Source organism: Salvelinus fontinalis, chromosome 13 (genome assembly GCF_029448725.1).
Source record: "Salvelinus fontinalis isolate EN_2023a chromosome 13, ASM2944872v1, whole genome shotgun sequence".
Lineage (NCBI taxonomy): Eukaryota > Metazoa > Chordata > Actinopteri > Salmoniformes > Salmonidae > Salvelinus > Salvelinus fontinalis.
The window spans coordinates 36873532-36899017 of NC_074677.1; the positions used below are offsets into that span (position 1 = coordinate 36873532).

The 25486-nt window shown below is 43.3% G+C and overlaps 1 protein-coding gene across 3 annotated transcripts in view; it reads right to left on the minus strand.

The window, feature by feature from the left end:
* The window catches only part of LOC129868591 (teneurin-1-like), a 180426-nt gene that overhangs the window by 34049 nt on the left and 120891 nt on the right, over positions 1–25486 (minus strand). For all 3 annotated transcript variants that reach the window (XM_055942709.1, XM_055942708.1, XM_055942706.1), the window contains exons 9-21: positions 25021–25122; positions 20221–20415; positions 16862–17062; positions 12684–12869; positions 11602–11628; positions 11121–11267; positions 6075–6291; positions 5704–5823; positions 5334–5595; positions 4258–4525; positions 2535–2678; positions 1919–2168; positions 1547–1567 (exon numbers count right to left, since the gene is read on the minus strand). In XM_055942709.1, the coding sequence (XP_055798684.1) occupies positions 1547–1567; positions 1919–2168; positions 2535–2678; positions 4258–4525; positions 5334–5595; positions 5704–5823; positions 6075–6291; positions 11121–11267; positions 11602–11628; positions 12684–12869; positions 16862–17062; positions 20221–20415; positions 25021–25122 (2140 nt within the window). The remainder of the gene's footprint in view (positions 1–1546; positions 1568–1918; positions 2169–2534; positions 2679–4257; positions 4526–5333; positions 5596–5703; positions 5824–6074; positions 6292–11120; positions 11268–11601; positions 11629–12683; positions 12870–16861; positions 17063–20220; positions 20416–25020; positions 25123–25486) is intronic.

The window sequence follows — 25486 nt, forward strand, 5'->3', positions numbered from 1 at the left end:
CTGAAATCATGACAAAAAGATCAGTGGTGTAAAGTACTTAAGTATAAAGTACTTTAAAGTACAAATTAATAAGTCGTTTTTTGGGGGTATTTGTACTTTATTTTACTATTCACATTTTTGACAACTTTTACTTTTACTCCACTACATTCCTAAAGAAAATAATGTACTTTTTACTCACATACATTTTCCCTGACACCCAAAAGTACTCGTGACATTTAGAATGCTCAGGCAGGACATAATTATTGTCCAATTCATGCACCTATCAATATAACACATTTACATTCCTACTGCCTCTGATCTGGCGGACTCACTAAACACAAATACTGCGTTTGTAAATTATGTCAGAGTGTTGGAGTGTGCCCCTGGCTATCAGCAAAAAATCTAATCAAATTAAACCTTGTGCCATCTGGTTTGCTTTATATAAGGAATTTGATGTAAAGCATTTACTTTAACTTTTGTATGACAATTTAGTACTTTTTCCACCACTGTACCTAAGTACATTTAAAATCAGATACTTTTAGACTCTTAGACAAGTAGTATTTTACTGAGTGACTTTCACTTTTACTTGAGTCATTTTCTATTAAGTACCTTTACTTTTACTCAAGTATAACAATTTAGTACTTTTTCCAACACTGAAAATGATGGAGGCAACCTAAGGGCCTGTGTAATGAGAGCCCTGACAGAGAGTCTAAGTCAGAGCTACTGTATGTGTGAAGACGTGCCTCCCAGTGAACGATGCCATCTACTACCATCACCAGGAAACCCTCTCTGTAAACATTAGGCTATTCGCAGAGGAAAATTACTCATCTCAGGATTTAGTTGGGTGTGCCATGTCATACATGCAGTGAGGGGAAAAGCAAAGCTAGTTCAGCGAGTTTTTTTTACAGGCTTTGATTGAGAAATAATCAATTGCGAACATGACGGCTGCATGAAAAGATGAATCATATCTCTGGGAGACATGAGAGCCTGTTTGTTTAGGGGAGAGAGTATGAGAAGCCTATCCCAACACAACAGTGTTAAACTGGCCTTTCCAGCGGGGTGCTGCCCCATCTAAGCACACATGAAAGGTTGGGGCTTGTCTACGATAAGAGGAACCCTTTAAAGACCTCATCTGTATTTCTCTCCAAAGGTAGCCCATTTCTAATCCTTGCTCCCTTTAAATCAGGGCTGTTCAATTCCAGTCCTGGAGGGCCAAAACACTTCTGCTTTTTGTTTCTACCTGGTAGTTAATAGCACTAATCTGGTGTCCCAGGTCTGAATTAGTCCCTTATTAGACAGAGAGAATGAAAACTTGAAAAGTATTTTGGCCCTACAAGACCGACATTGAACTGCTTTAAATCCAGGTCAATACACTTCCATATTGACTGACTGTCTCCTCACTTCAAATCCTGTATTCTGTAACCAAATAAGAACATCATCCATGAAAGGTAGGCTGGCGGTTTGCAACTGAAGCACTGCTCTTTTCATGCTGCAGTGTCATAAAAAACTGTTTTCAGGAAAATACATTATGTTCTGAGTCTGACTGAGTACGGTATTGAAAACGTACCTGTGCCTGAGATCTCGATTCCTAGCAGCGTTGTATTAAAGAGAAAGAAAGAGTATTAGTTCTTATCCTTGGAGAAATATCTTCTCTTCGATCCATGATTATACTTATGAAAGCATTTCAATGAAACTTCTCAGTTCAATTCGATCATGTGCTGTGTATACAATAGATGACCAATTTTCCCATCTTTTTCCATTTCACATTAAAAATGTAACAATCATAGCAACAGCAGCAATAGCAAAATAGCTTGGCAACTAGCAATACAACAACTTTCATTACAGTATATATTTTGAATGCTTCAACCTCAGTCCTTGAGATAATGTACAAATACATAATCACAGAAAAGCATCTTTAACTACTGCTCGGGAGTGTCACCTCAATTCTAAAACGCTGATGACGAATCCATTGGGAAGAATCCTTCTGATGAAGTTGAAGTCGCCAACGTAGATGCTGCCGTCAGAGCCACAGGTGATAGCGACGGGAGCGTAGAGCTTTCTACCCAGGGCAGGGCCGTTACAGTTGGGGCAGGGGATTGTGCGCAAGTACCCCGTCCCCATCACTGTGTAGATGACTGGCGGTTGCTGGGAGATGAAGATGTTCTCTCCATTCCCTTTGTGTAGAACACCTGGAGTTGAAGGACAACTAGCAATTACAAGCATATCCAGAGGAATGACTAGTCCTTCCTGGAATCTTCAAAGGCCATAAGGGATGCATAAAACTAGCTCTCTCAAAAGCTTATCTCAAACTGACGCAATCTAGCACTATAGAACAGAACTCTCTGATATAATACAGTAATAATTCTATGTAGGTCTGTCTGTCTGTCTGTATCAAGTCATTTGAAATGGAAGTTAAAACAATAATAGTTTGGCAAGAATGTCTTCACAATATTCCTACTGGATAACCAGGTATGAAATAGTGTCAGGTTAGGTGGGCTGAGGGTACAGTACTGCTGAATGGAAGTGGGACACAGAGGAACAGACAGAGCCCTCACCGCTTTGTAGGTTAAGGATGTGGTGCTTGTCCAGGGACCAGCCCCCCAGGTTGGAGGCAATCATCTCAAAGCCCTGCAGCTGAGCCATCCTTCTCTCCCACACAATGTAGTCAGCACATGACTCATACTCATAGCCTACAGAGACTGGAACAAAAGGGACCACTGGGCCGTTAATGGGACACCGCCAATTGTCATGCATTCATTACCCTGTTGTTATTGCAATTACAATGAGACACACCTGGAAAACAACAACCCCTAATGCTTTTGTGATGGTGTGACTAGCTCCTGCACAGTGTACAATTGCAGTGAACCTAGAGTTGCCGTGGTCCAGGCAGAGGCTGGAACGAGGCATTATGGTGGTTATAGAGCAGCCTGGGTGTGTGCTAACAGTCTGCGATTCTCCCGAGACTTTTTAATGCATCACTGATACCATCATGCTCTGCTGCATCCACCCAGTACGCTCACCCTCTTTCCTTGCTCCGGCTCACCGTCTCTCTTTCCCTCGCTCGCTCACCCACACAAACACACGCGAAGGAAGCACACTCACACAAACACATGCGAAGGAAACACACACACACACACACACACACATACACACACACACACACACACACACACACACACACACACACACACACACACACACACACACACACACACACACACACACACACACACACAACAAGCAGGACATAGTCAGTTACACACAGAGTAGCTACAGGCTCCTGCTTGTGTCACCATGATAGATCAGCCTGTTACTATCGGCAACGAAGAGAGAGAGGGTGAGTAAGGAGGAGAGAGAGTGGATGAGGTTTGAGGTTGAGCTCAATTCCCACTGGTACATAAAGATAAATGAATAAATTAGAGCCTTTTTCATCTCCTTATCTCTTCCTCGGGTTTATTTAGTGTGGAGGAAAATATGTTTGCACCATAACAAAATGTGTTTTGAATTTCAATTTAGTTTGGATGTCGTTTCTAATTGTGCCATGTGTTCGATGTTATTTATAGATAAACGGGCCATAACATCTCCAGGACTTCCTATTTATATCACAGACTATTAACCACAGTGCCTCATATCCACCATCAAGGAGCTGGATACGCACAGATTAAACTGTGTATTCAGTGAGAAAGGATTCCAACACATGCACACCAGCTAGGCAATCAAGAAACACTCTGCTATCTGACAGTAATACAAGGCATGGAGAGCAATCCAGAGAGACGTCCTCATAGTGTGTGAAAGAGATAAGAGTAGCCCCTGCTTTCTGTTCCAGTTAGATTTGTAACACTCTCTCCATTAAGACAAATTGCAACAATGCATCAGAGCTGTAGGTCCCAATAGGCAGCCAGCACACTAAATCAACCACTGATAAAAACAAAGCTTATATGTGGCCCTTGAAAAATCTGTCAGTCTTTCATACCACTGACCATTAACACACCGACAATGTCTTTAGAGCTCTGTGTGATTGTATTATCTAACGATAAAGTAGAACAAAAGTAACATGCTGTTCTGCTGTGGCACTGCTGAATGTAATACTGTCTTTATAGATTTTTATTTGCCATTAGCTACAGATTGTCTCTCCCAGTTACCCATGGAGCATGTTGCTTGCTGTCATCCCTTGGGGGAAAATTGTCAAAGGAGTGAAATACAGCACATTATATTTGTTCTACAGGGAATCTGAATGTACATGACAGGACATGATTGAAATGCTGCATATGATCTTACCCAGAGCTTGGGCCAGGCCCACCACTTTCTGCCCATAGACATCAGTCTTGTTCCAGGCCAGGACGTAGACCAGGTTGGGGGCGGCAGGGAACCACTTCTGAAAGAGTCGTCCCTCGATGGCGGTGGACACGTGCACCTTAGCCAGGCCAGTGGGGATGATGGAGTGGGTTAAGATGATGCGGAACAGAGCCTTGTAGCCAGGGGAGCGGGTGCTCAGGTAGGTGAGCTTTAAGAAACTGCCAGGGATGGTGATCTCCTCTTGGACAGCCTGAGGAGGAGGAGAAAGCATTTTGGCTGCTGTTATTATGTACTATTGGTTACCAGGAGTTGGAAAAACTTCACAAGTCAGAGCATACAAACTATGTTTAAAAACATCTTACAAGTCTTTCAGTAAAGTATCTTTGATCACCTGGTGTTTGTACTCGTTCCAAGATATACTAGCTAGTACTATATGTCACTTTCTTAAAATCCAATCAAAATAACACTTTATTTTTTACACTTTTGGAACATTATTCTACATACACGATGCCCCTGGAATACTAAATTACATCTATATTCTATATCATTAGCAGCGTACAGGAGGACATTTTAATTACTGCTGACGATCTAACCCCCACTCCCACCCTTCATTGCTCACAGCTTCAATCACTCTGAACTGGGTCCTCATTAAAATCACTATCAGTTTCATTATCGCTCACTAGGATGTCTACAATCTGCAAAACACAGTTCCAAAGCTGAGGTAGGAATATCAGTGGGATCGGGGGAGAAGATAGCGAGCAGCTCTGGGAATAAAGCTTCCCGGCAACTGATTAGTGTGAGATTCTAAGATGATTTCACAGGTACAATATGAGCCAGGTGAAAATTAGACAGGATCCAGAATAAAGAAAAATGCAGGAATTGGAATAAAAACAGCCATTTATAATATACACCTGGAAGTCCGAAAATGATATTGTGCTTAGAGATGTATGCATTATGGAAATGGTTTAGTATAGGTGGTAATTGAAAGCTGAGTGAGCATCCCTGGGACTGTATATATTATGTATATTACTGACTGGTGAGTGGACCAGCTACTGTACCTGCAGCTCAGGGATGGCTGGGCCTCTCTCCTCACAGGTTCTGGCAAAGCGGATGAGAGGGGAGGGGAGGACGATGGGGTACGGACTGACCAGGTTCTTCAGGTTACACACAGGGGGGCGAGATTCAACCCTCGCCATGGTGACCTTCTCTACAACCACAAACTGGTTCCACGGTAACCAGATGGTGCGTTTCTGCATGAGGAAGGGAGCCCTCTGGAAGATCAGGGAGACTGAGATGCCCCCTGCAGCCACCAGGTCAAAACTACAGGAACAGAATCCACACAAACACACAATCAGTAGCGGCAAAGCATCATATTAAGCCAATTTACTATAGTATCTACAATACAATACTAGACCACTGTCTACCTACCTGCCATCCTGGCGACTGACAGAGAAGCCAAATTCAGGGTACTGCTGGAAGCTGATGTTCACTCCCACCAGTGGGGTCCCGTCTAGTGCCACCACCTGCCCCCGGATCACTGAGGCTCGGCTAGGAGAGAGCAACGTTTTAGTTCACTGGGTATTTTAATTATACTATAACAAGTTACATTGTTTTCCAGTTCAGTTGACAAAGGCAAATGTGCTATATCCATACAGAGTACTGTGGTAGCCTACACATAGCTGTGTATAAAAGGACCTGTACTTCAGTGGCAATTATAATTCTACAGTATATAACAAGCTATTCCTGTTCATTCATGCGGTACCAGAGGTAAATTGTATCGGCTATATTATCTATTCTACCTGCTGTCGAATGGGATGTCGCCAGGGAAGACATGGGTGCTGCCCTTTCCAACCAGGAAGCGTACGCGGTCGTAGAAGAGGCGTGAGAGGAGCGAGGCGTAGGGGGTCTGGTTCTGCTGGATCAGGTCTAGGGGGTCCGGGGAGCCCTGGCACAGAGGCCCACTGTGACAGCTAGGCTGCTGGCAGCAGTCTGGGTCCACACAGTCCATCAGGCCATCTACAACAACACAATAACACAACATCATCACAGCTAAGTCTACACTGTACTGTATCTCAGGCTCCCAATGTTACGCAGGTGGGAGAGATACATAACATTCAAAGCACAGAGGACCTTGTGAAATTGAGATGACATCTCTCAAGTGGTTTGAAACTACAAATCAAATGACCAAATGATATAGAATAAATCGATAATGTTTCTCCTAAGTGTGACTACATCCACCCAATCCTTTAACATACAGTAATGAAGATCAGTTAGACATGGCTTAGCTGTGATGATTTAAACTTGAACAATGTGGAGAAGCTGATGGTTAACAATATATCTAGTTCATGCCTGACAAGGAGCAAAATGCCAATCTGATTTATACAGTCTTAATACTGTATTTACTTGCTGCTCTATAATTGCAGTACAGTGCCTTCTTAATTATGTTCTCTTCAATGTCCAAAATGTGTGGGTCTGAGCAACGGCAGCACGTTGGGTCCATTAAATCCATTGCCTCCTCTCAGGCAGACACTTTCAATAGTGCTGAAGTGAATGCTGACATTCATCAAGATCGCTGGCATTGAATGCCACACAACAGCAAAAGTACTTAAAAGTACTTACTTGATAATTAAAAGCAGAATAATGTCTCTTGGTCTTTAGTACACGCCTTCCGCAACGCTTTCTCATAACACGTTTTAAAAGTTTTAAAAGTATGGTTACTTATACCACATATGGTAAACATGTGCAATGTGGATATAATTCAGAATATAATTTTAAGTATGCTAGCAGAAAATAATAAGGTGTAATTATATACAGTATGTGCCAAAGAAAATGTATTCAGTAAACGACTGACCAACACAACAGAATAACTACTGGGCCAAGAGCCATAACATCCCCATTCAGTGCTGGGCTGCCAAAGTAAAGGAGGCATGGTGCCCAGCTATAAGCTGGTTGGCAGGGTCGGCTCTAACTCCATCGGTCATGACCACAATGCATTCATTTAGCTGGTTACAATACTGTATAGAACATCTCACTAAAAGAATGTATCCGACAACAAAGACAACTGTACTGTACCTGCCATTGCCACCATATTTACATAATCAACAAACAATGCAATAAAATAATGAAGAAAACAATTATTTGGGGGAGAATTGCTATCCATGTTTGTGAACTAATGTTGTACAATGAATATACTCCACAGCTGCAAATGTAAAACCAAGCACTGGATGGTCAATTATGTGATTATAGTGACTCATTTACAGCTGGTTGGAAAAGTCATGATCTTTTCTCTTAATCACTCTTATTTTCCAGGTGATCATTTGCCATTAGGTTTTTCCAACCAATGCCTTTGACGAGGCCTCATTTAGAATATAAATGGCATTTCTAATGGAGTTGAGATGAGATGAAAATAGGAATATGTTCTGCGATTCTGACGTATATATATTGGCTTGGGAAACTAACTGACATGGGGTGATCATTTCCTCCTTTCCTTTGTTGGAGTGTCGGGCCAATTTGAGCCCCCTACAATTTCCCTCTACATTAAAGGAGGGCCAAAATGACTGTACATCATCCCAGATTCTCATCAGTCATAAGAAGTCACACACAATGCGGAGGTCACATCTTTGAAGGGAGAGACATAGCTGCCGTGACTAAACTAAATTAGGTTGTAGAATAACAGAGGAAAGGTTTACTGCCCAGGCTACCAGCACATTACTGTACTGAATTGTGAATGTGTTTTCTATTATATTGGGTTAGAAAAGAAAATACAGTGAATTATTTATGATCTACAAACAAATAAAGATACATTAACACATTATCACACAAACACGGCTAGAGCAACTGGGAAAATTATCAAAGAAGGAAGACTTGTAAAAGTGAAGCAGCTGGCATGCTTCTATATAGAGGCTTACTGGGATAAAGAACCTGATTAAGAACTCTGAAGGTAAGAGATAATGGTGTTTCTTTTAAGTGCTGCCAGCCAGAGCTGAGAAAACATGTGGAGTGGGTGAGGTAAAGAGTTCATGCTCCAAACACATCTCTAGACTAACAGACTGTACACAATATTATGCTCTTACCTTCTCTACCACTTCTGTCTGCACATACAAAGGAACCAAACACTGTCTAATGTAGCTAATTAGCACCCTATGCAAAGAAGTTTATTTTAAAGCTGCAATATGTACATTTTGGGCTACCTGACCGAATTCACATAAAAAATGTTGTTATAGATCTGTCATTCTCATTGAAAGAAAGTCTAAGAAGCGGTAGATCTATTTTATGTGCACTATTTCTATACTTCCTGTTCTTAAGTTTTATTTTTGCTCTATTACTTTTGGTTTTGTACACCAGCTTCAAACAGCTCAAAATACAATATTTTTGACTAATGAAAATACATTTCACAGCGGTTTAGATGGTAAAATGATTCTCTGCTTTGTCACATAAACTGATATTAGGCGAACTATTTGAATTTTAGCTACCAGGGAATGGTGGAGAGATTTTTGCATATTGCACCTTTAAAACATCTGACTCATGTAGAGGAATTGGATGAGACATAGTACTCACACAGATTCAGTACATTTTGTAGCCTGTCACTTTAAATGAATGTACGGTATTCATAATTACTCTTAATTTCTTCATATTACACCTCACATTGCATACTTTTTTTAGGTAAAGAAGAACACGGAGCGTTCCAAACCACATCCCCTTTTCCAGATGGTAGCTTGACTATACAATACACAGAGGTATGTTTTTATCTCCTTTGCCACACACAAAGGAAATTTACACCTCATATAAAATATACATTTACATTAAGAAGCTAACTCATGCACTACATGAGAAGATACATGGTGCACATACAGAAGCAGTATGTTTTCTAACCTGTCAATCATAGTTAATGTATCATACTAAACTACAGTAACTACGACATTACATGTATTACACTTCACATTACATCATTGTAAACTTTTTAAACTTTGAAACATCAAAAACATGCGATGTAAGTCAGTGCACAAATGGCTTCTTCTGTAGGGTATCTTTCCCCTCAATGACATGAGCATTGAACCTGAGCACCAAAGCCTCATGTCTGGTTCCCTGTTCACTGGAACACCAGGTCTGGTTCCCTGTTCACTGGAACACCAGGTCTGGTTCTCTGTTCACTGGAACACCAGGTCTGGTTCTCTGTTCACTGGAACACCAGGTCTGGTTCCCTGTTCACTGGAACACCAGGTCTGGTTCCCTGTTCACTGGAACACCAGGTCTGGTTCTCTGTTCACTGGAACACCAGGTCTGGTTCCCTGTTCACTGGAACACCAGGTCTGGTTCCCTGTTCACTGGAACACCAGGTCTGGTTCTCTGTTCACTGGAACACCAGGTCTGGTTCCCTGTTCACTGGAACACAAGGTCTGGTTCTCTGTTCACTGGAACACCAGGTCTTGTTCCCTGTTCACTGGAACACCAGGTCTGGTTCTCTGTTGGAACACCAGGTCTGGTTCCCTGTTGGAACACCAGGTCTGGTTCTCTGTTCACTGGAACACCAGGTCTGGTTCTCTGTTCACTGGAACACCAGGTCTGGTTCTCTGTTGGAACACCAGGTCTGATTCTCTGTTCACTGGAACACCAGGTCTTGTTCTCTGTTCACTGGAACACCAGGTCTGGTTCCCTGTCCACTGAAACACCAGGTCTGGTTCCCTGTTCACTGGAACACTAGGTCTGGTTCCCTGTTCACTGGAACACCAGGTCTGGTTCTCCGTTCACTGGAACACCAGGTCTGGTTCTCTGTTCACTGGAACACCAGGTCTGGTTCTCTGTTCACTGGAACACCAGGTCTGGTTCTCTGTTCACTCTAACACCAGGTCTGGTTCTCTGTTCACTGGAACACCAGGTCTGGTTCTCTGTTCACTCTAACACCAGGTCTGGTTCTCTGTTCAATGGATCACCAGGTCTGGTTTCCTGTTCACTCAAGCATGAATGTTTTAGAGGAGCCAAGCAGCAGGTAGCATACCACCAGCTAATTACCTAGAGGTCTCCTTGGTCTGAGAGCCATGTCAACTGCTGTAGTGAGCCATGTCGACTGCTGTAGTGAGCCATGTCGACTGCTGTAGTGAGCCATGTCGACTGCTGTAGTGAGCCATGTCGACTGCTGTAGTGAGCCATGTCGACTGCTGTAGTGAGCCATGTCGACTGCTGTAGTGAGCCATGTCGACTGCTGTAGTGAGCCATGTCGACTGCTGTAGTGAGCCATGTCGACTGCTGTAGTGAGCCATGTCGACTGCTGTAGTGAGCCATGTCGACTGCTGTAGTGAGCCATGTCGACTGCTGTAGTGAGCCATTTCGACTGCTGTAGTGAGCCATGTCGACTGCTGTAGTGAGCCATTTCGACTGCTGTAGTGAGCCATTTCGACTGCTGTAGTGAGCCATGTCGACTGCTGTAGTGAGCCATTTCGACTGCTGTAGTGAGCCATGTCGACTGCTGTAGTGAGCCATGTCGACTGCTGTAGTGAGCCATGTCGACTGCTGTAGTGAGCCATGTCGACTGCTGTAGTGAGCCATGTCGACTGCTGTAGTGAGCCATGTCGACTGCTGTAGTGAGCCATTTCGACTGCTGTAGTGAGCCATGTCGACTGCTGTAGTGAGCCATGTCGACTGCTGTAGTGAGCCATGTCGACTGCTGTAGTGAGATTTATCAAAAGGAAAATGAAAAGGAAGAGAGCGGGAAATGCTTGTAGGCTCAGATGTCGGGAAGGAGAAGTGGAGTTCTAAATATTTCCTCCTCCTGACCTTCACCTGCGGTGGAGGTCCAGTCATTCATCATTATTGAGCCACAGACAGACCACAGTCCACAGGGACCTTACCTCCGTCGTTGTCGGCGTTGTCATCACACTCTGTCTCCATGACGACATTGCATCCCATGCCGCTCCAGCTCGCCTGGCACACACAGTGCCACCCGCTCTGTTCCAGGGTGCATCGACCGTGGCCATTGCACAGGCCTGGACAGCCGTCTGGATGGAGAGAGAGGAGAAGACAGACAGTCTGTGTATCAGAACACTGCCAGTCATTCCTCATGATTAAGGAGATGGGGACAGATGCTGCTACGCTTTTCATTTACATAAAATCCAGATGTCTGGCCATTCGAAAACATTTGTTACATATTTTGTTATATTCCATCTCACATTAATTGAATATGGTGAATGATCTGCCATTGGTTTGGGCATCATACTTTCTGTTCAAAATTAATTAAAATTTCAATGAATGTGCTTTGGTCGTCGGAATACCATTCAAAAATCCCTGCTGCTTTGAAACAATTCCATCCTAGACAATGAGAAGGCATCTTACCTTTAACAACGAGATCCAGGTAATGCGCTATATACCATAGGAAGATAAAAGGAAGGAAGAAAAAAAGTGTGTGAGATTAGATTACTGAGCCTCAGAGATAATATGCTAGCACCAAGGCACATGAAGAGATAATTACAGCCTATTAATGTGCCAGGAGCTAAGCTTTATGATTTGATTCACACATCCACAGAGACACAGAGCCCATCTCCAATTCCGCATCTCTAAAGGCAAGTGAAACGATTTCACAGGATTGTTTTCTTGCATTTCTGAAGTGAAAAAAATATCTTCTGGTTCTTTTATAAAATGTACTTGGCAGTTCCCAATTCTGTTAGTCCCAGATGACAAACTGCAGTGTTCTATCAAGGTGTAGCCACATTAATTGAGTGCGTTCGAACTTGGGGAGCAAATTATTCAGTTGCAAGAAACTAAAAATGCCTCCACTCTAGGGAAGAGGCCATGGCTGATGGAAAATTAGCCTGGCGGCAACCAACAGTTTCATTGTTACTCTGAGTTTTCATTCTCAAATAACAGCAATGAAGTGGATAAATTGTACAACAGACAGGCAGGGCACTGACATCACTGAACCCCAGCCAGTGTCTCTAAGACACATGGTAACATGTTACCCTCTTAAACACCCTGCCTCGGTCCCTCAAAATGCCTAGCAAGGTTTGGTACCTGTTTTCTTCTAGCAGATGAATTGAATAACCGGGCAAGAATGACTGTGTTCCATCTGACAACTGTGTGTCTAAATGACACAGCAGATGGATGATTCACTGGGATAGCTAATGGTCTGCTAAACTGCTACACTATTTACAATGTGTGGTGCTAGAAAATATGCACTCAAATGGATTACATATTCATTGATGTGTATCTGCAAAAATTTGTGGTTCACACATTTGTCATTAGTGCATTAGTGGTCACAGTTTTAAGACACGCTAAAACACCATCAAGTCTTAGTAAAGTAAATCAGCCCCATGGTTTCTAAACAGAGCAATAGGTACTAGAGTCACGTTACACGGTCTGTTTGTTAACCTCCTGTGGTAGTGTAGTGTTGGTCCTCGGGGGGGTGGGGGAGGACTCACCGATGCTGCAGTGTTCTCCCTCCCAGCCGGGGTGGCACTCACACTGTCCGTTCTTACACTGGCCATGCTCCTGGCAGCGGGGGTGGCAGGCCTCCAGGTCACAGCCTGGCCCGTCCCAGCCCTCCTCACACTGGCACTTCCCTCCCACACACACACTGTGGGCACTGCAGGGCACCGGACACACCTCTGCACACGGACACAGAGAGAGACAGGCAGGGGTCTTACTGCTTTGGGCAACAGACAGTACACCTTACACAGGCCAGATGGACATGTCAAAGGCCAGCTGCATCATTGCTCCCAAAATACTTGTGATCATTTCCGATGAATTAATTCAGGATCCTAGACACTAATCTTGTCTTGCAAGTCTTGCAAGTTCATCTAATAGAACTCAAAATATATATATATATTTTTAAAAGAATATTATAAACCCATTTTTATTCTTATTCTTATCTCTACCTACCTACTCATGACATAAAACTCAAATTTTGTTTGTTATAATACTTTCTAACTATGTCGAGTGCTGCAGGTGCAGTTATAAAACATTCAATGCTTCAAGTTTTAGAGGTTTAATGATATTCAATGAATAATTTCTGTGGAATATGGAGAGTACATCCTATCAGCAAGTAGCCAATCAGCAGAGAGAAGAAAGAGCTGCGGGCGCAGAAAGGCCACTTATCCCCACACATGAAAAAGGCATTCACATTTAAATATCCATCATATTTAATCATGCCATAACCACTTCATTTGCATTTTATTAATCTCGATTTTTCTACCATTAGTATATGACATTTCTATTCATTTTGTCTCTGCATCTGCTTGCAATGGAATACAACATGTTTGCTGTCTAACACAATTTTATAGTAACGGTTGAATGTTGCCATTATCTTCGATGCGCTTGGATTTCTATGTAAAAAAAAAAAATCACAAACAACACATTGATACATATAGGCTACTTTAGTGTGTTACAATCAGGTTACAGTAGGTTTACTCCATGGTAATGATATAGGCAGTACAGCCACACACAGTCAACGTTACAAGTAATTCTGCATGCACTTGAGTGAACACAAAATCAATTTCCACTTTTGGATCGAAATACTGAACTTTGCTTTGGAAGGCTAGAAAAAAATGTGTGGGTTGAGTGAATGCACATTTCTTTGATGGTTATGGAAGCCGAGGCACCACACTGCTCCAAGATTCAACTCATTGGAAAGCGAACCTCCACACATGCTGTTTTCCCTTTTGGCCATCACTGAAAACATAATTGATAGGAAAAGTAATGAAGAAAGAGGGACTACTTTTCCTTTTGAGGAATGTCTTAATATGCAGCCCACCTCTCAGGGTTTCACCCAACCTAAATACAGGACTCTAGGACCAGAAACATTAATAATATGAAGATGAGCAGAAATTGATATGTCAGGCAGGCTTTATTCTAAAGGGTGGAGGCTTCCATAATATTTTGTTGGCACTGTGTTTCCATTCTTCTCCATATATATAATAAGCAGTGACATCAGCAGTAGGGTGTATTAGTGTGTTGTTGTGTGGCAGCTAGCAGCAGGCAGCTAATCTGTAGACCTGTCCCTGGGCTACTGGGGAACCTGATATCCTTCTTGATCTGGCTGCTACATGAGTAGGGTTGGCACAAGTGCCGTATAACCGACGGTTATCGATGAAGACCGTCATGAAAATAAAATAACAGTCATAACCGTTAAAAATAAGAATAATTTAAAAAATGGTGTGGAACAAACAGCTGACTGAAGACGGGATGGTCGGACATTCGTGCAGTTGAGTCCGTTTTGGACGTAACATGGACTCTTAAACGCCCACACTAGTAGAAATCCACTTCCTCCAGCTGAAAGACCATGGCCAGTAATAAATAATCGTTTAAGTCAAAGTATGATATATTTGGGGTTGAAGTGACAAAACCGAACTGCCCGCTTTGTGCAAACTAGTGCCAATGACGTGTTTTTTCCTATGAAATTATGTGTAAATCATTTTTTGCCTACATTTTGTTTCAGGGTCTGGGCTTTTTTTTCATATTGCTAAAATTGTTCCCTTTTTAGACAACCACATTTTGCAGGCGTTTTCTTTTTGCCCTGTGTTTGATTTGTGAGCTTAAAGGAAAACTCTACTCAAAAACTATCTTTTGGCATTTTCCTTTTGTCCATTGTTGATAGTCCCAAAATCTTTTCCATGTCAGCAATCAAGTTTTCAAGATATATAACTTTCAAAATACAGCCAATATGATGCATTTTACATCATTTATTTTTTACACAAAGTGGATTTCTGTTTTCTCACTGAAAAGTGTTTCATGTTCTCTTGGTCTTAACTAAATACTAAACCATCTTTGATTTCTGAATGTGTCGGCACCGGGGACTCGGGATGTGGCTGCGTTATTGATGTCATGTTAATCAGGCCTTTTGATTTGAACGGATTGTTTTCATTTTGTAGGCTAGGCTAGGCTACCTATTTACTGATTTAATTGATGGATAAAGCCTTAGCATTCTGAGCTCGTTCCCAAGGATCAGTGCTTTAGTTGATTATGTTGCTGTCCAGCCCACCGTGGTCAGCACCCCCAACTCCAAACATCTTGCCGCAGCTATGGCACACATAGATACAGAATGACTAAAATGAGCTTGCCCTGGCAATTTGACTGGTAAACTCATGAGTACACTCGCAATGGATGCATGGTATTGTGATGTAATAATTTCCATGTAATGTAGAATGTTCATTTGAATGATGTTAACTGATGTGGCTCATGCAATGGAATGCATTTGTAATATCAGTTGAGTTGAATCAACAAATCACAGCACATATTTTAGCACATATTTTACTTCCTGCTTTGCTCCTATGGGTACACTCGCAAAGGCCGCCAGTCCATCCATTATGCCATCATTGACTTGAATGGTGATGTCCGTTCTATTCGTTCTATTTCTATGGCAGCACATTCAGTCAGGAGCAAAGGAGAAACTGTGCTACCAAAAAAACATTGACCGTCACAGCCCTATAATGAGATCTACATTTGTATCACAGGCTGAACAAAACCAAAACAACAACTTTTAGACAAAGATGACAAACAACACAGAGGAATATCCAGCATCATCTCCTACAGCCTCAGTCACAACAGCTTCCCTGAGATGTTTCTACAACCACTGTGTCAACGCTGTCTGTTATCAGTAGGAACCATACAGTCATTGGTGGCAACTCTTGTTATCAACGTCCTCTGACTAAAACAAATAAATTAAACATTTCAGTAAGAGACAGCCGTTCACCATGAATAAATATGAACAAATTCCCACGTCAAATGAAGTGCAGATTTTTCATCTGGAGGCAGACAGTCAAAATAAATGCATTATACTTTTTCTACTTTTTCAAGTGTAGCAGTGAAGTGAATGTTAATCCAATGCAATGAAAAAAACTTTAATTTGTTCTGTATAAACAGACAGAAAGGTGACCTAAATTCAAATGCAAAAATCAGATGAACAGATAACGCCTATGCTAAAAATAACAGATTTAAATTGTACAAAGGAGCATATCTCGGGATGAATCCTAACCATGGCATTATTGTTCCCTGGAGGAGGCATATTAAAAAATGAATAGTTTTAAAACAATCATTAGTATGCAACAATGCATATGCATATATTGATAAAGAAACAAGAAGTGCATTTGGCTGAATTGGGAGCCATGGAGCGCAGTCCAATTTACACACAGCGTGTCAGAGAAATGATTGCTAATTTGTCTGATAGGCTGCTGGGTGTGTGAAGGTCTCCTTCTGCTAGGAGCTGGCAGATCATTACAAGCAGAAAAACACATTGCCAGGGTCTGTGTTACTCAGTCAGAGGTAAGACCAAAAGTTAGAGTCATGTACAGCAGATGCAATCTAGTCATTTAAATCACAGCCAGACAGAAAGGAGTGGGGGCCTGACTACACGTAAACCTTTTATTGGAGGTTAAGGATGTGATTGAACTCCAAAGGCTCCCCTCTAAGTGTCTGGGAGTGGACATTCCGACTCCGAATGTGAGGTAATGGTTTAAGTGAGGTAACAGTCTAAAAGCACCTTATTCGAGTGTATGTCTGTAAGTAGGAAAAAACCTACCATATCGAGATAGAGACATGTTTTTCTCTATATATGGCTCTGCATATACGTAGGTTGTATGTACGTCATGGTTCTTGTACTCACCGGTGGAGCAGTCAGAGCCAGTCCAGCTGGAATCACAGGTACAGCTGCCAGAGTCTGGAAGGTATTTCCCATGGCCTGAACACTGCTCCTGGCATGCTGGCAGGGGGCTCTCGCAGTCTGGGCCTCCCCACCCCGTTGAACACAAGCACTCCCCCTTCACACACACACCATGGCCAGAACACTGAGGGTCCAGGCAGTCCACTGGCCATGCAGAACCAGGGAGGTGAGAGAGGAGGGGGGAGCGAGCGAGACAGTGAGAAAGAGAGTGTGAGAGCGAAAGTGTCAGAGTAAATATTTCATTCCCCTCCCTGACCATCTGTATATTGTTTGAATCGTCTCAGCTTCTGAATTTTCTTTCCTCTATGGGTTGGGGCTGACACAAAACACCTCCATCACATCTTTCCTCTATGGGTAGGGACTGACACAAAACACCTCCATCACATCTTTCCTCTACGGGTAGGGACTGACACAAAATACCTCCATCACATCTTTCCTCTACGGGTAGGGACTGACACAAAACACCTCCATCACATCTTTCCTCTACGGGTAGGGACTGACACAAAACACCTCCATCACATCTTTCCTCTACGGGTAGGGACTGACACAAAATACCTCCATCACATCTTTCCTCTATGGGTAGGGAATGACACAAAACACCTCCATCACATCTTTCCTCTATGGGTAGGGACTGACACAAAATACCTCCATCACATCTTTCCTCTATGGGTAGGGACTGACACAAAACACCTCCATCACATCTTTCCTCTATGGGTAGGGACTGACACAAAATACCTCCATCACATCTTTCCTCTATGGGTAGGGACTGACATAAAACACCTCCATCACATCTTTCCTCTACGGGTAGGGACTGACACAAAACACCTCCATCACATCTTTTCTCTATGGGTAGGGACTGACACAAAACACCTCCATCACATCTTTCCTCTATGGGTAGGGACTGACACAAGACACCTCCATCACATCTGTCCTATATGGGTAGGGACTGACACAAAACACCTCCATCACATCTTTCCTCTATGGGTAGGTACTGACACAAAACACCTCCATCACATCTGTCCTATATGGGTAGGGACTGACACATAACACCTCCATCACATCTGTCCTATATGGGTAGGGACTGACACAAAACACCTCCATCACATCTGTCCTATATGGGTAGGGACTGACACAAAACACCTCCATCACATCTGTCCTATATGGGTAGGGACTGACACATAACACCTCCATCACATCTGTCCTATATGGGTAGGGACTGACACATAACACCTCCATCACACCTGTCCTATATGGGTAGGGACTGACACAAAACACCTCCATCACATCTTTCCTCTATGGGTAGGGGCTGACACAAAACACCTCCATCACATCTGTCCTATATGGGTAGGTACTGACACAAAACACCTCTATCACATCTTTCCTCTATGGGTAGGGACTGACACAAAACACCTCCATCACATCTGTCCTATATGGGTAGGGACTGACACAAAATACCTCCATCACATCTTTCCTCTATGGGTAGGTACTGACACAAAACACATCCATCACATCTGTCCTCTATGGGTAGGGACTGACACAAAACACCCCCATCACATCTGTCCTATATGGGTAGGGAATGACACAAAACACCTCCATCACATCTGTCCTATATGGGTAGAGACTGACACAAAACACCCCCATCACATCTGTCCTATATGGGTAGGGACTGACACATAACACCTCCATCACATCTGTCCTATATGGGTAGGGACTGACACATAACACCTCCATCACATCTGTCCTATATGGGTAGGGACTGACACATAACACCTCCATCACATCTTTCCTCTATGGGTAGGTACTGACACAAAACACCTCCATCACATCTGTCCTCTATGGGTAGGGACTGACACAAAACACCCCCATCACATCTGTCCTATATGGGTAGGGACTGACACAAAACACCCCCATCACACCTGTCCTATATGGGTAGGGACTGACACAAAACACCTCCATCACATCTGTCCTATATGGGTAGAGACTGACACAAAACACCTCCATCACATCTGTCCTATATGGGTAGAGAATGACACAAAACACCTCCATCACATCTGTCCTATATGGGTAGGGACTGACACAAAACACCTCCATCACATCTGTCCTATATGGGTAGAGACTGACACAAAACACCCCCATCACATCTGTCCTATATGGGTAGGGACTGACACAAAACACCTCCATCACATCTGTCCTATATGGGTAGGGACTGACACAAAACACCCCCATCACATCTGTCCTATATGGGTAGAGACTGACACAAAACACCCCCATCACATCTGTCCTATATGGGTAGAGACTGACACAAAACACCCCCATCACATCTGTCCTATATGGGTAGGGACTGACACAAAACACCTCCATCACATCTGTCCTATATGGGTAGAGACTGACACAAAACACCCCCATCACACCTTGCTGATTCAGCACACTGTCTGTGTTCTTCAGTGGTGTTCATTCTAACAGTGTCACTGTAACCTTGCGAGAACAGCGTGTCCTAGCAGTGAATGGTTTATTACTGAGAACGCGTCGCACCATGAGGAAAACATGGCCATCTACAACAAGAACATGGAAACGTCTGCAGCTTTTACACAAGATTCTCATTAAGAATTAACAATAAACAGCTTCAATCCATGTCTGGAGCTAATTGATCACATTTAGTCATGATACACTTCAGAACAACCCCACCCACCCAACTAATGCACACTACAAAAAAGAAAAAAGAAAAATCTATGCAGTGTTAACCACAGTAATTACCACAAGGCTTGCAGGCTGGATCCTAGTCACAGGCTCATTGGCTCAAGGTTATTCTCTAGCACGGATATCTTAGACAAAGCCAATAATTACCCCACTGGATACAACTACCTAAGGACAATCAATTGATTTGGCTGTTTCATCCTAAGCATTCTTCATGACGTGCATGAAAAGCGGGGAGCGACTGTTTGTGTGTGTGTGTGTGTAGAGGATAATCTATTGGGTCAATCTGATTTTGCACACAAAAACTCTCTCCATAATTAAAATGATGTGAAAGGAGGATACTGGATTTATTGTTGCTGTGGTTAAATAGTAGGCCTAATCAGACAGTCATAAAACACTTTGGTGTGTGTCCTTGTGCAAAACCCAATAACAAACAGAACACTGGTTAGGCTAGTAGTTAGAGCCCTGAACTAACAACTAGTGGCTTTTCTGCATGTCTCTGTTACTGCACCAAAGCAAAGCTCTTTGGCTAGGCTAACTGCAACTGTATCCTATCCCTATGCCTGTGTCAACAGAGATAATGATTATTATTAGGACAGGATCCTTGCCTTGTTCACAGTTGTTGCCCTTGTAGGCAGGGCTGCACATACAGATGCCGTTGACACAGGTGCCGTGGTTGGAGCAGGTGGGATCGATGCACTGGTCCTCCTGGATGTCACACTCTGGACCCTTCCAGCCCGGGTGACACTGGCAGTAACCTTTCTCATAATCTCCATTCCCACTGCACAGGACAGGACAGGAGTCTGCAAGGGAAGCACATGAAGACAGTAGCCCTCAAGAAATACTGTGGTGTAAAGAAAATACATCTAATACTGTACTGTATGCATTAGAGCATTGACGTGTTCACATTCAAAACCTTCAATCAAAACAGGTTGCTGTCTAAGATGTGAATTATAAAGCTTTGTGTCATTCCAGCACAGGCAGGTACTAGTTAGTGCTCACCCTGAGACCCCAGTGGTGATCTCCCCACGAGCCATATACAGGTTTCACCCATCACCAATATCTTACTAATAAGCATGCAGCTGAATTCACCTAATCCTCTCCCCCTGATGATAGTGCTGTAAGTACTCTCCCCTCCGCTGGGCACAGGCCACGCACCCCCACTCAGACCCTCTTCCTGTGAAATCCACCTAATCTCTCAAGCACTTCAATTTTGCTCAAGTGGCACCTGAGTCAAACTCCAGTAGCTGCTGTGTGGCGTTGCAGCGGCTGTGTCTCCCTCCAACACCCCCCTCTATTTCCCAAGGCCCCTCCATCCACCACTTGGTGCCTTAGCATGAAAATTGATATTTACAAAACGAGGAAGAAGCTTAGAGCTCAGAGGCTGAAGCATGGAGACACATGGTAAACACCAGAGCAGAACGTACTGTGCTGTATAAATAGATCTTTGTTCACATGCCGTTAACCCTTTGGGGTGTAGTCTAAACACAACTCATATCACTAACATATTGCATTTGCATATTGTCTTTCATTCCTATGCTACATGTACTGTATAGGCACTCATAGTGAACCATTTTCCAGTGTCTTTAAAACCTATGTGAGAGAACATGACTACATTCTCCTCTCCTCTCCTCTCCTCTCCTCTCCTCTCCTCTCCTCTGATCTCCTCTGATCTCTCATGCCTCCAGTCTGTCCGTCTGTTTATGTACTGTTGCAGTGTGGAAGTTATGCCTTACAGACCCTGGCCTGTCTATTAGTCTCCATAATATGTCACAGTTCCACACCGGGAACAGTAATAGACACATTATGCTCGCTACAGTGGCTCCCTGACCACAGATTTAGGCAGAGACAGATTAAGGCTTTCGACCAGAGCAGGTCGGCCTGGGCCAAGAGAGACCACTTTGACCACAAAGTGGATCTGAAATTACCACTTGCTTTCCTCAATTAATGCAAAGATTGTAAATAATCCTTAGAGACAATCAAAATACTCTCATTCAGAATGGCTTTTGGCGTTGATAATATTGGCAGTATGCATTATGAAGCACCAGGCTTAATAAAACAATACCCACACAGAAAAAAAACACATGCATTTCAAGTAATCACATGTGATCTTATGTCAAATTAATGTGATAACATGTGACAACATGTGATAACATGAAACTGCACATGTGAAAACATGCATTCATATGAAATAAATGTGACAACATGAGGATGCAAACATTTTTCACATGTGAAAATGTCATTCCACATTTGAGATACAGATTATAATAAGTAGTGTTGTTCGGTTTCGGTTAGATTATAAAAAAATTATCACAGTTTTAATTTTCGGTTTTGTTCATATATTTGTGCTCCCGAGTGGCACAGCGGTCTAAGGCACTCCATCTACATTTACATTTACATTTAAGTCATTTAGCAGACGCTCTTATCCAGAGCGACTTACAAGTACATACATTCATACTTTTTTGTACTGGCCCCCCGTGGGAATCGAACCCACAACCCTGGCGTTGCAGGCAAGTAACACTGAAGCATGCATGAGAGCATCAGCTGCTGCTCCGCTCTCCGTAGCCAATGTGAGTAAGACCTTTAAACAGGCAAACGTTCACAAGGCCACAGGGCCAGACGGATTACCAGTACGTGTATTCCGAGCATGCGCTGACCAACTGGTAAATGTCTTCACTGACGTTTTCAACCTGTCTCTGACTGAGTATATAATACCAACATGTTTCAAGCAGACCACCATAGTCCCTGTGCCCAAGAACACTAAGGTAACCTGCCTAAATGACTGCCGACCCGTAGCACTCACGTCTGTAGCCATGAAGTGCTTTGAAAGGCTGGTCATGGCTCACATCAACACCATAATCCCAGAAACCCTAGACCCATTCCAATTTGCATACCGCCCTAACAGATCCACAGATGATGCAATCTCTATTGCACTCAACACTGCCCTTTCCCACCTGGACAAAAGGAACACCTATGTGAGAATGCTATTCATTGACTACAGCTCACCGTTCAACACCATAGTGCCCTCAAAGCTCATCACTAAGCTAAGGACCATGGGACTAAACACCTCCCTCTGCAACTGGATCCTGGACTTCCTGACGGGCCATCCCCAGGTGGTAAGGGTAGGTAACAACACATCCGCCACGCTGATCCTCAACACGGGGGCCTCTCAGGGATGCGTGTTCAGTCCCCTCCTGTACTCCCTGTTCACTCATGACTGCATGGCCAAGCACGTCTCCAATACCATCATTAAGTTTGCCGATGACACAACAGTGGTAGGCCTGATCACCAATAACGATGAGACAGCCTATAGTGAGGAGGTCAGAGACCTGGCCGTGTGGTGCCAGGACAACAACCTCTACCACAATGTGATCAAGACAAAGGAGATGATTGTGGACTACAGGAAAAGGAGGAACGAGCATGCCCCCATTTTCATCGACGGGGCTGCAGTGGAGCAGGTTGAGAGCTTCAAGTTCCTTGGTGTCCACATCACCAACAAACTATCATGGTCCAAACACACTAAGAAAGTTGTGAAGAGGGCCACGACAAAGCCTATTCCCCCTCAGGAAACTGAAAAGATTTGGCATTGGTCCTCAGATCCTCAAAAGGTTCTACAGCTGCACCATCAAGAGAATCCTGCCTGGTATGGCAACTGCTCGGCCTCCGACCGCAAGACACTACAAAGGGTAGTGTGTACGGCCCAGTACATCACTGGGACCAAGCTTCCTGCCATCCAGGATCTCTATACCAGGCAGTGACAGAGAAAGGCCATAAAAATTGCTATAGACTCCAGCCACCCTAGTCATGGACTGTTCTCTCTGCTACTGCAAGGCAAGCAGTACCGGAGCGCCAAGTCTTCTTAACAGCTCCTACCCCGAAGCCATAAGATTCCTAAACAGCTAATCAAAGGGCTACCCAGACCCCTCTTTACGCTGCTGCTACTCTCAGTTTATTATCTATGCATAGTCACTTTAACTCTACCTACATGTACATATTACCTCAATTACCTCAACTAACCGGTGCCCATGTACATTGATTCTGTAGCGGCACCCCCTGTATATAGCCTCGTTATTTATATTTTTCTGCTGCTGTTTAATTATTTGTTACTTTTATTTTCTATTTTTTACTTAACACTTTTCCCCCCTTAAACTTCTTAATAAAGCATTGTTGGTTAAGGGCTTGTAAGTAAGCATCTCACTGTAAGGTCTACCACACCTGTTGTATTCGGAGCATGTGACAAGTAACATTTGATTTGATCTGGTAGATTTACAGAATAGAAAATATGAATGATGGTCTATCTCAGGGTTTCCCAAACTCAGTCCTGCACCCAACCCCCCCCCCCCCCCCCCCCCCCACCCCTGCACATTTAGTTTTTTGCCCTAGCACTACATAACTGATTAAAATAACCAACTCTTATTAAAGATTTGAAGATTTGAATCAGGCATGTAGTGCTAGTGCAAAAAACAAACCGTGCACCCAGAGTGGGGGGCCCAGGACTGAGTGGGGGGCCCAGGACTGAGTGGGGGGCCCAGGACTGAGTGGGGGGCCCAGGACTGAGTGGGGGGCCCAGGACTATCTGACCAAAAACTTAATTTCAACCCAATATTATGTGGAAAACACCATGTGCTTATATTATGCAGAATTTTTTATTTACCGTTATTTTACCAGGTAAGTTGACTGAGAACACGTTCTCATTTGCAGCAACAACCTGGGGAATAGTTACAGGAGGGGGATGAATGAGCCAATTGTAAACTGGGGATTATTAGGTGACCATGATGGTTTGAGGGCCAGATTGGGAATTTAGCCAGGACACCGGGGTTAACCCCCCTACTCTTACGATAAGTGCCATGGGATCTTTAATGACCTCAGAGAGTCAGGACACCCGTTTAACGTCCCATCCGAAAGACGGCACCCTACACAGGGCAGTGTCCCCAATCACTGCCCTGGGGCATTGGGATATTTTTTAGACCAGAGGAAAGAGTGCCTCCTACTGGCCCTCCAACACCACTTCCAGCAGCATCTGATCTCCCATCTAGGGACTGACCAGGACCAACCCTGCTTAGCTTCAGAAGCAAGCCAGCAGTGGTATGCAGGGTGGTATGCTGCTGGCATACCAACCTGCATAGAATAATATAATATAATATAATTGAAATGTGTATGAATTGATGGGAATTACAACACATATATCCAAGATGACTAACTTAGATGCGTAATAAAGGTTTTCTATAATTTCAACTAGTAGTTTTAAAAGTAGCACTCACAAGCCAAAACTGGTCCCTGAAAATGTTGCACAATTGTGTACAAAGCCAGTATGATATCTTACATCCTGCAATTGTTTTGTGTGCAATTCATATGTTATGTTACGAATCTGTAAGTGCTTAAGATCCTGCTCAATCTCTTTAATATACCTTTTGAGCAGTCTGGTCCCAGAAAGCCGGTGAAGCAGTGGCAGTGGCCTGCTACACATTCACCGTTCCCCTTACAGTTGGTGGAGCAGCCGTCCATGGTTTCTACAGACACAGAGAAAGTAGTAAACAACACAACATATGGGCTAGGCAGAAACACAAAGGAGAAAAATGCTGCCAACTCATGGTATAATGAAGACTATTACTTACTTTGTGCATCCGTTGAGACATATAATAATCATTATTAATAAACAAACATCATTTAGATCCCACGAATGATCTGACGAAGATCCTGGTTGGTATCCAAATGTGTGTTTATTAATAAAGGTATGTGGTGGAGCTCTATTTCTTTTATACCAACTTTTTTGGGCCCTGATCCTACTAAAGGATTTGTGTTTGACCACACTTGACGGCATATTATAATCTAACATGTTGAATGAGTGACAATAAGGTAACAGATGAAGAGTTT